Below are 11,815 nucleotides of genomic sequence, written 5' to 3' on the forward strand. Positions count from 1 at the left end.
AGATGTTTTCTTAATTTGCAGGTGTTTTTCTATTTGCATGTGTTTTTTCATTTGCAGCGCGTTAAGCTCTCTCAGCCACCGTAAAATTATGACTTAGTATGTTATAATTTTGACTTTTGTGTCATAATTTTGACTTTTTACTTAATGTCATAATGTATTTAGAATTTTTATTTCATAATAATGACTTTTTAATGCCATAATTATGGTTTACCAAAGCATGTTTTTTATTATGTGGTGGAAATGTGCTTCTATAATAAAGCATGTTATGATGTCAATTAAATTATGATTTTTAAAATGCGTATACCTTAAAAATGCTAAATTATGACACTATGAAATAAAACGTCAATCAGTGATAAATAAATTTTCAATAATTAAAATGAATCAATAATTAAGTCATAATTAAGACAAAAATTTGACTTGTCATAATTTTTCTCATTTTGTTCTCATAATTATGACTTATATTTTTGTCTTTTTTTTTAACTTTTATCTAATAATTATGACTTAGTTTGTCATAATATAGACTTCTTATGTCTAAATTATGACTTAGTATGTCATAATTCTGAGTTTTTTCTTATAAATATAACTTTTTATAACATGATTATGAAGTTTTTTGTTTTCTTATGTGGTGGTTATGGGCTTCCATAATGAAGCATGATATGATATGTCAATTAAAATATTGTAGTTTACAAGACCTCAATATAGTTGATCCCATGTAAAGATGCAATACTGTATCTTGCAACAAATCACTACCATTGCCAAATAATGATAATTTTGCATTTTCTCTCAAGTTCTTTCAAGTTGTCACACAATACGCAACACTTGAGTCTAAGCAGCTAGTTCCCATTTTAAATTCATGGCCTTTATAAAAGATTCAGACACTAAGAACACATAATTGTTTTAGGGAGCATGTACCAATGAATTGTACGTCGTGGTTTCATGGGTAATTCTGATAACCACTGCTGGTAACTAATGCTTCTCACATGTCTTTTAACTACAACATGTCTGTTGGGTAATAAATGAGATTTTATGTCTGTGTTTCATTACTTTCCAAGATTTTTTCAGCTTAGACAAAGTTCTTAGAACCCGACAGCTTGTGTTTGATTTTGACGGTGAGCGGCCCATTCCACGCCTGAGGGAGCCTTTGGACCTCTTCACAATCCCATCTACCTCCTGTCCATTCCAGGGCGTCCGCTGGCCCATCGAATGTGAAGTGATCCGTGACAAAATCCAGCATATAGGTATCAGTGCTTTACTTTAAAAAAAATTTTTTTTTTTTACACTATTAATACAATATTATTGTCAGATACCAAATCAGTAGGGATTTGTGTGGAGACACTTTCTTTGAACCCAGAATCTGTGAATTTATTCATATAATATAATTTTAAAAAATTCAATTTATCCATACAGTAATTTGAATAGATCTCTTTGATAACTTTTTATTTAAAAATGTGAATATATAAAAATAAAAAGTAATAATATATATAAATAATACATAAATCAATCTGAAAAAGAATCCTAAAAAAATTATGTACTCAACTGGTTTCAAAATAATAATAATAATAATAATAAATGTTTTTTGAGCAGTAAATCAGAATATTAGAATGATTTCTGAAGGATCATGTGACACTGAAGACTGGAGTAATGATGCTAAAAATTCAGCTTTGAAATCACAGGAATAAATTACATTTAAAATATATTCAGATAGAAAACGGTTATTTTAAACAGCAAAAATATTTCAAAATTTTACTGTTTTTGCTGTACTTTGGATCAAATCGATGCAGGCTTGGTGAGCAGAAGATAATTTTTTAAAAACATTAAAAATCTTACTGTTCAAAAACCTTTGACTGGTAGTATATATATTTGAAAAAAAAAATTCCCTGCCAAATCGAAATCGTGTTAGAAAAAATTAAAAAATAAATACATTTATATATATATCGAGAGGACCCCTGAAGACCCTCATGACTTTGTGTCAAGGTCAATAAGTCTTTTAAAATATCACATAATTTCAGATTTTTATGACAAGACAAGGTTAGTTCAGGCTGTAAAGTGTCATGTGGTGAGACTCGCCCAAATCTGTCAATCACATTAACAGTTCATGACATTGACAAAAAAAAAAAAAAAAACTTTTTACCATGCGAAATGTTTAAAAACATTTTTGAAAATGCCAATTAAGATTAAGTTTCGCCCTTTTTAATCTACACAGCATTTTGATGTGATTTTTTTAGTCTCTTAAAATACCAGATGATTTGCCTTTTTATGGCAAGACAAGGTTAGCTTAGGTTTTAAAGTGTCATATGATGTGACTCACACAAAAGTTATATTTATCAATGAATTCAATTCATGCTATCTGCAAAAAATAAATAAAAAAATTACCACATAAAATACATTTAAAAACTTTTTATTTTAAAATAATAATTAAGTTTCACCCTTTTGAAATGAGATTTTTAACCTAGTTTTTTTTAATGTCTTAATGTGTAAACAATTCTGTAAACCCTTCATTTCCTCCACCACTATCTTGAATTATTAATATTTTGAATGTCTAAAAAAACAGAATGGGACCCTTCAGAGCCGGAGCCGTTCTATCAACCAACAGGTGATGAACAGGCTCCCATGCCGGTAGGAGGGGTAAGAGGAAACACTGTTTACCGCATAGACCCAGGTAAGAAAATTATATATGTCTTAATTTGTTATTTTTCCTCTGTGCAAAAATCTATAGCTATTTCCAAACTTTGGTTTTATATCCTCACCTGTTGGTTCACCACACCATTTAGCCACAAAAACCTCCTACTTCACCTACTCTCGTGTGGGTGGGAGCAGAGGACCCATTAATAGTGCCACGTCCTGTGCCAACCATCAGGAGGAGCCTACGCTAGCATTTGAGTCCCGTTTTGAGAGTGGAAACCTACGAAAAGCAGTGCAAGTGTAAGTCACACAGCTTCATTAATATTCCCACAAATGGTTTTGTCTCTTCTGACAAGATGTAAAGCTTGTATATCTTGGTTTAATTTAAACTACTCTCTGATCTTGGCCTTTCAGTGGTCAGTATGACTATGAGCTGACTTTGCGCACTGACTTGTACACCACTAAGCACACACAGTGGTTCTACTTCCGGGTGAGGAACATGAGGGTAGGTGTCACCTACCGCTTCACCATCATCAACCTGATGAAGGCAAGCAGTCTATATAGTGCTGGAATGCGCCCACTGCTCTACTCTGAACACGCTGCCTGGCTGAAGGGGGAGGGATGGCAGCGAACAGGAGCAAATATTAGGTGACAAACAGTGATTTCTCAACATGAACACAAAGTTGTGACTCAGTTATCTTATTTGGTAACTCGATGACACATAAGTGTCCATGATAAATAGGAAGGAAACATCTTTAAAAATATAGTTATAAGCTATTTCTTATATAAGGCCATTTCTACCACATACGAAAAAATCATGTTTAGGAGTCATAAATATGAAATGTCATAATTATGAAGTCGATATTGACAAAAAAGTCAAAATTATGACATACTAATAATTATGTACGGTGGACCAGTAGTGCACAACACAACGAAATCTCCACAAAACAACGAAATAGCCACAACACAACACATACGACTAGTTGTGTTGTGCTAATTTCGCAGTGTTGTGGCTTGTTTCCGTTGTGTTGTGCTAATTTCATTGTGTTGCGGCTTGTTTCTGTTGTTGTGGTAATTTTGTTGTGTTGTGGCTTGTTTCCATTGTTTTGTGCTAATTTCTTTATGTTGCAACTTGTTTCCATTGTGTTGTGCTAATTTCGTTGTGTTGCGGCTTTTTTCCGTTGTGTTGTGCTAAATTCATTGTGTTGCGGCTTGCTTCCGTTGAGTTGTGCTAATTTCGTTGTGTTGCGACTTGTTTCCGTTGTGTTGTACTAATTTTGTTGTGTTGCGACTTGTTTTCGTTGTGTTGTGTTGTGCTAATTTCATTGTGTTGCGGCTTGCTTCCGTTGAGTTGTGCTAATTTCGTTGTGTTGCGGCTTGCTTCCGTTGAGTTGTACTAAATTCATTGTGTTGTGGCTTGTTTCCGTTGTGTTGCGGCTTGTTGTTGTGTTGTACTAATTTCGTGGTGTTGTGCACTACTGGACCACCGTAATGAGATGAAGAAATAATGAAATAAAAGGTCAAAATGATGTGCCTTTTATGTCATATTTTTGACTTTTTGTATTATGATTTTGGCTTGGTATGTCATAATTTTTTAGTTTTTATTGCATAATTATGACTTGGTATGTCATAACTAACTTTTTATCTCATAATTGACTTAATATGTCATAATTTCCTAATTTTATGTAATAATTATGGTTTGTATCAATTATGATTTATCAAAGCATGCTTTTTTCAACATTTTCAAGAAAACTTTCAATAAAAAAAAAAATGTTGTGTGCTGTAACCATCAAGTAAAAACATATTTTACTTACACCTTGATTACAGTGTTTACACGTCTAAATTATTTAAAAGTTATTATTTTAAGTATATATTTTAAAAAAATACAAGTAATTCATTCATAAATATCATTACAACTTTTGGGAGTCAGACCACATTAAATTTTACAATTTATTATAAATAGGTCAAATTATCTGATATTTTACATGATGCTACAGTTTGCATGAATGGTCACATAACACACGCTTTCGGTCATGTAACGTTAGTATGAACGGGCATCTGCATATGATCGGAACTCCACGCAGCTCCCGCGCTACTCAATACTGGTGTATTACAGTACCACGAGAGCTAAAGAGAGCAAACTGCTCCTTACGCTTTCGAATCGCTCTCGCGCATGATCGATCTGCGCCGCGCCTCTAGTCGAACAGTCGAATTTCCTAATTTTATGTAATAATTATGGTTTGTATCAATTATGATTTATCAAAGCATGCTTTTTTCAACATTTTCAAGAAAACTTTCAATTAAAAAAAAAATGTTGTGTGGTGTAACCATCAAGTAAAAACATATTTTACTTACATCTTGATTACAGTGTTTACACATCTAAATTATTATTTTAAAAAGTTAAAAAAATTTTTTTTAAGTTTATATAAAAATGTGATGATTAATTCATAAATATTACAATTTGGGGGAGTTGATGATTTCATTGTAAAATGAAATTTTACAACTTGTCATAAATAGGTCAAATTATCTGCTATTTTAAGAGAATTATTGATTGCTCTCTGATAAAATAATTTTATGATTTTTCCTTTGTTTCTACATGACTTTTTTTTTTAATAATAAAAAAGTGCTAAAATAAATACAATTACCAAAAAAGAAAAAAAGAGAATGAGGCTTTTTCTTCATTATGATATCAGGGAACTTGTACCACTTGACATGTTTGGCTTTATGCCAACCCCTAAAAATATTATAAATTATTTTTGATCCATCAGATCCAGACAAAACAATTTACCAAACTGCTGTCTCAATGTCTTCTATAGGTACTACAGAAACAACACTGAACAGGATGGTAAAGTGCTGTACTCCCTCACCTGGACTCTGGAGTTCCCTTTTGACAGTGACACCTGCTACCTGGCCCACTGCTACCCTTATACATATTCAAACCTACAGCATTACCTGCGTGAGGTCATCTCAGACCCTGTCCGTGCAGCTTACTGTAAGCTGCGGGTGCTCTGTCGTAGTCTGGCGGGAAATGCGGTGTATGTGTTGACTGTAACAGCTCCGTCCAACAGCTTAGCAGAACGCAAAGCCAAGCGGGCAGTTGTTGTGACGGCACGAGTGCATCCAGGAGAAACCAACGGCTCTTGGATGATGCAGGGTTTTCTGGAGTTCCTGCTGAGCGACTTGCCTGACGCGCGTTTGTTGAGGGAAATTTTCATCTTTAAGGTGAGAGAAGGAGTGCAGGGCACAGATGGAGAACGGGTTTTGGCCTAAATTTCTATATATACCCATGTCAAGTGCTTTACGAGATGTAAACAGTTTACCACAGTAAACTAACAGATGTTCTGGCTGCAGGTTATACCGATGTTAAACCCTGACGGTGTGGTGGTGGGAAACTACCGGTGTTCACTCACAGGCTGCGATTTGAACCGAAACTACCGCAGTCTGCTGCGTGACTCTTTCCCATGCATTTGGTACACTCGCAACATGGTGAGACGGTGAGTAATAATTGTGTCATTGTGACATCTTTTGTCATGTTAGGTAGTCAAACCAAAATTCATTCAGACACCTTCAACATTTCTTATATTATATCACAGTTTATTTGCTATAGTTTAGAAAAAGGTGATAAAATATTACAAGAACTCAAGAGTTAAACTGTGCCAGAACAAATTCATCTTGATAATGTCAGATAACGTTGATAGAAAGGTATATAATGGATTACAATCAACCAAAAATTATTCAGCTGTTAAATTTAAGTACACAGATAATACCAATTGAGGTCAACCAATTACCAAGCAATGCTTAATTTTGTTCAGTCTGTGGTGTAAAAAAGTCACATTAGCAATTAAAGAAAAAACACTTAAGCAAAACATGGTCAGGTCAAAGTGTCTGAATTTTTTTTATCCCAAATTTTACTGGTAGTCCACTGTATGAAGAATTTTTGAGTATAATATGTCAAAGTTCACTTTATTTTGCTATCTTCACTTACATTTATGAACTATAGTGTCCTGCACCCACTAGTAAAAACATATCAAAAATTATATCTGGTGTCTGAATAATTTTTGGTTTGACTGTATAAGGCGTGGTTACATTTGGTGACATTTTGCGGGCAAAAATAATGTCCATTGTCTATTGACAGTAGTGTAGCAAAGTATGAAGCACAGCTCACACAGAAGTCATTTTCAAATCTCGCACAAAAGCGGTAAATAAGTCAGTGCGATAGCCTCGTGGACTGCGCATCGACGTACAGTGCCGTTGCGCCTCGGGCGTCCCAAGTTTGACCTATCCCAATCCCGTTCCCTGTCTCTCTCCCACTTCGTTTCCTGTCCTCTCTACACTGTCCTATCAAATTAAAGGCAAAAACGGCAAAAAATAAAATAAAAAAATATATATATTTTAAAAAAAAAACGTTAAATGTGACTGCATCTATACACCCGGTTTATTTGATCCCACAGGTTGCTTGGTGAAAGAGAGGTGGTGGTCTACTGTGACTTTCATGGTCATAGCAGGAAAAACAATGTCTTCATGTATGGATGCAGTGATCGTAAAGATGCCTCGCAGTGTCTTCAAGAACGCGTTTTCCCTCTCATGATGAGCAAGAATGCTACAGACAAGGTTAGCAGTGGTTGTCATAGTCATAATCTCAAGCAAAATATGACTGTTCAAATTTTGAATGCATTCTTTTGTCTTGTCATAGTTTTCTTTTAGGAGTTGCAAGTTCAAAATCCACAAGAGCAAAGAGGGCACCGGCCGCATCGTCATGTGGAGACTAGGCATTAGGAACAGCTACACAATGGAGTCAACCTTCGGAGGCTCCACACTGGGTACTTACATGCTTAGTCATCAAAAAAGTTTGTAAAAATGTATTATTATACTATTATATAGTATATTATTTATACACTATTATAGTTTTTAAATATTTTAATTAGGTTTTATTTTTGTATTTTAATAAATTTAAATGTTCAATTTTTTGTAATTTCGTAGTGCGATTTAGTCATTTTTATTAGTTTTTTATTTTTTAGGTAATAATTTTAGTAATTCAATTCATTTCAGGTAGTTGCCAAGACAAAAATAGATGTTTTCTGTATATAAGAAGAGTTAATTTATTTATAGGCGACATGAAGGGAACACACTTCAGCACACGGGACCTGAAATCAATTGGATATTGCTTTTGTGACACTCTGCTTGACTTTTGTGACCCCGACCCAGCCAAGGTGGCCTGTCTTTGAACTTTACTTCTTTTGTAATACAGTTTTAATCCGATTTAAAAGAGCATTATTGATTGAAATACATTTTAAACAGACCAACCACTGTCTGGAGGAGTTAGGGCTGTTATTGAGACAAGAGGTCAGACGGAAGCTCGGAAGAGAAGTGGACTCCTTAGAGGATCTGTCTGACATTGACATCGAGTCTAGGTAAGAATACAGTCAAATAAAAACATATTCCATCCTGTGAACATTTGATAACTACATGTCAGATTATTTCACAATGTTGATGTTCTGTGCAGCACAAGTGGATCAAACAGTACTGAATCAGATGGACTTCCTGTTCATCTTCTAAATGCCACAAACCAGGTGCAGTACGAAGCAAAACCCTCTAAGAGACATCCTAAAGAAGATTTCATTTTCTTTAATGTTCTGTGGTTTCTTTAACAAATGTAGGGCAAGAAAAAACAACTAAGAAGCCGCAAAGAAAGGAACCGACTCCGACAAGAACGAGTACAGAGCACAGGACCCAAAATTATTCAAAGGAACATCAAACATTTGGTAGATCTTACTAAATATGCATTTTTATAGATTATTCCTTATAGATCATGATCTTAAATCTGCAAAATATTTTTCAATTTATTTTAGAACATTTTTAAATTAAGTTTAATTTAAGTAAAATGTTATTTAAAATATAATTAAAAGTAAGTGTAAGGAATCGTATTCATTATATCTATATATATTTCTGAAGGATCCTGTGCCCTCAAATGAAGACGTGGTCAAAGTGAGAATCCAAGAGAAAACTATGTGCTTTGTGAAGGATACTAAGAAACAAAAGGTAAATCTTTGTAATTTTGGTCCAAAATGATTACCAAAAAAACAAAAAGGGGTGTTATACAATGTAAAAAACCAAAGTAGTATTTAACTCGGTAAAATGGATAGTGAAAAGTTTTATTTTCTATGCTGTGTAGATGCCATGTCCGGTAAGGGCGAATCAGACTGTGAGGTCTTGGATCCCTCATCCCACCACTCACATTGGTGTTGTAGAAAATATTTCAGATCTATGGGGGAACAGACCAGAAAAGGTAACTGATCTGGATTGATATTTTGGATAATATACAGTAGTCAACATTTGAAGTGGATCAAAAAAGTTCATCAAAGTTGTCCTAAGACAAGAACGGGTATTGTTTTGGTTTTAGGACAACTTTGATGAAAGGTTTTGATCCACTAATCTAATGTTGACCACTGTGTAAATCATTTTTAAGATAAGGCAGAATCCTTTTTTTTGCAAACAAAAACAAACCCTGTTTGTTCCAGATTGTGCCTGCCACCAGTTTGCACAATGGTTATTCATCTTACCGTCAATCTGTCTCAGGTAAATATACTTAAATATATAAAAATAAAACACATACTTGTATATTCAATCCTTTCTATCAAGGGAAGTAAATGAAATCAATTAAAACTAACGTGTCATATTTTTCAGTTGATACTGGGCATAAAACATATCAGCACGCTACCTCATCAGCCCCCCAGGGGCAATTACAGCGACAGACACACCTAGTTATTGGAGGTCAGAAAAGATGTCCATCAGTACCAGCCTCCAGAGAACGATCTCTGATTATACCAGTCCAACCGTACACAATGCCCTTGTACCCCGATTACAGACTTCAGCCAGAAATGAAAGGTATGTCTTCTGACTTCTTATGTGCAGATTTTCAATAAAATTCTGACCACATAGTTGACATATTTATCATTTTGCTGTCTCACAGAAAGACCCCATATTTCGAACATTACACAGAGGAGGTAAGTTGGCTACATCAACAAAGTATATTTCACAGTAGAAGTGGCATAATAGCAGAATACATTGGAAACTGAATAGCAAGGCTATATATATATATATATATATATACACACACACACACATTTTAATGAATATTTTCATTTTGCAAAAAATTGTATACATAGTGCAGCAGTTTATATTCTTAATATGCAGTTTATATATTTAATCATGTATAATATATGATCTGTTATATTTAATATATACTAAATCTAATATTCCTTTAATGGAAACAACCATTTTAAACCTCAAAGCCAATATAAAGTGATGTTTTCACGAGTTACTGATTAGAAATTCAAAATAATCTTATTCATTAGGGCAGCTTCGCAAGGGCAACTTCGTTAATTAATTAACCTAGAAACTAAATTCAGCACTCATATGGGAGAATGGCCTCTTTTTATATCAGTGTCTTCACGTACCTTTACATGAGATATATATATATATGGCAAAAATTAAACGATACTGATCTTTACTCTTTAACTGAGTGACTGTGATGGGCAGCAAATAAGCAATGGCTGTGTCTCAAAACATAATGAGCTGCCTACCTAGTTGGCATAAACACATTTTGAACAATCAACATTTCTGGCCATCACAGGCCTGTTTTGAATGTCTATGGCCAGTTTCTACTACTTAAAAGAAAGCGTATGTATCTACTCAGGCAGGAAAGTCAGATGCAAGTGACCCATATTCCTGTCAAACATTTAATGCCACTAGACAACATGGGAACCCTGAGGATCAGTCATAAGACAGATGGACGAGGTAAACATTTGCTATTTCTTTAAATACTGGTATGGCCGATATGCTGGGGAAAAAAGTAAATAAAATTGTTGTGCATTATAAATGTGCACTACACTATTTGAAATTCAATATCAGATTTAAATACACAGTCTCCAAATGTTTTTGGCAGTGTATTAGTGTATTATGATACCTGCAACCGGATTAATTTTCCCATGTTACCAGGTGCTGTGGTTGGCCTTGCATTACCAGATACAGAGAAGTCCAGAAGGGCCAACCAAATCAGTAAACAAGATGATTCCCGTTTCCTCCCTGACCTACACAGGTTTATTTTTCTGGCAGTTTGCTTGACACTTACAGTCACATACAGTGCAGAATGTCATCATCTGTTCTCACTGCTGTCATTGTGTGCTCCTCCTTAGCCACGGTCAGTTGTTTGGGAATCAGGCTGCGATCGGAAGTCTGAGGTTAGGGAGGCTGCCCAAAGGAAGCAAAACTCAGGTTTTCAGGAGAAATGCTGCTTCTACAGACAGCCTGAGCAGTGAGGAGAAGTATGTCGCAGAAAGAACATCTACACATTTTCCTCAGTCGTAGCACGTTAAAGGGATAGTTCACCCAAAAATGAACATTCTGTCATTAATTACTCACCCTCATGTTGTTCCAAACCTGTAAGACATTCATTCATCTTCGGAACACAAATTAAGATATTTTTGATGCATTCCGAGAGCTCCTCTGACCCTCTCATAGACAGCAAGGATCCTAACACGATCAAGGCTCAGAAACGTAGCAAGGAGTTTGTTAAAATAATCCATGTGACATCAGTGGTTCAACTGTAATTTTACGAAGCTACGAGAATACTTTTTGTGCACAAAGAAAACAAAAATAACGACTTTATTCAACAATTCGTCTCCTCCGCGTCACCCTGGCGCCATTTTGGAGAGTATCACATACATAAAGTATGCAACGTATGTACGCAGATACGCTGTTTACGTTCAGATCAAAGCAGAAACAATGTAAACAGCGTATCCGCATACGCTGCTGCTGACATCGAACAGCATATGTTGTTTACATATGAGATACTCTCCAAAATGGCGCCAGGGTGACGCGGAGGAGACAAATTGTTGAATAAAGTCGTTATTTTTGTTTTCTTTGTGCACAAAAAGTATTCTCGTAGCTTCGTAAAATTAGTTGAACCCCTGATGTCACATGGATTATTTTAACGATCTCCTTGCTACGTTTCTGAGCCTTGATCGTGTAAGGATCCTTGCTGTCTATGGGAGGGTCAAAGAGCTCTCGGAATGCATCAAAAATATCTTAATTTGTGTTCCGAAGATGAACGAAGGTCTTACAGGTTTGGAACAACATGAGGGTGAGTAATTAATGACAGAATTTTCATTTTTGGGTGAACTATCCCTTTAAC

General features: G+C 35.0%; 1 protein-coding gene across 1 annotated transcript in view; it reads left to right on the forward strand.

Moving 5' to 3' along the window:
- Positions 1 to 11,815, forward strand: part of LOC107753625 (cytosolic carboxypeptidase 2-like) — a 25,226-nt gene that overhangs the window by 8,782 nt on the left and 4,629 nt on the right. Inside the window, exons 5-20 of the mRNA XM_016569831.1 lie at positions 2,552 to 2,659; positions 2,772 to 2,922; positions 3,037 to 3,270; positions 5,439 to 5,844; positions 5,974 to 6,116; positions 7,074 to 7,233; positions 7,316 to 7,442; positions 7,732 to 7,832; positions 7,921 to 8,033; positions 8,126 to 8,192; positions 8,280 to 8,384; positions 8,575 to 8,661; positions 8,795 to 8,908; positions 9,141 to 9,198; positions 9,307 to 9,507; positions 9,593 to 9,626. Of these exons, the coding sequence (XP_016425317.1) occupies positions 2,552 to 2,659; positions 2,772 to 2,922; positions 3,037 to 3,270; positions 5,439 to 5,844; positions 5,974 to 6,116; positions 7,074 to 7,233; positions 7,316 to 7,442; positions 7,732 to 7,832; positions 7,921 to 8,033; positions 8,126 to 8,192; positions 8,280 to 8,384; positions 8,575 to 8,661; positions 8,795 to 8,908; positions 9,141 to 9,198; positions 9,307 to 9,507; positions 9,593 to 9,626 (2,209 nt within the window). The remainder of the gene's footprint in view (positions 1 to 2,551; positions 2,660 to 2,771; positions 2,923 to 3,036; positions 3,271 to 5,438; positions 5,845 to 5,973; positions 6,117 to 7,073; positions 7,234 to 7,315; positions 7,443 to 7,731; positions 7,833 to 7,920; positions 8,034 to 8,125; positions 8,193 to 8,279; positions 8,385 to 8,574; positions 8,662 to 8,794; positions 8,909 to 9,140; positions 9,199 to 9,306; positions 9,508 to 9,592; positions 9,627 to 11,815) is intronic.

This window comes from Sinocyclocheilus rhinocerous, unplaced genomic scaffold (assembly GCF_001515625.1).
Source record: "Sinocyclocheilus rhinocerous isolate Xijiao unplaced genomic scaffold, SAMN03320098_v1.1 scaffold200, whole genome shotgun sequence".
In the NCBI taxonomy this organism is placed as follows: Eukaryota; Metazoa; Chordata; class Actinopteri; order Cypriniformes; family Cyprinidae; genus Sinocyclocheilus; species Sinocyclocheilus rhinocerous.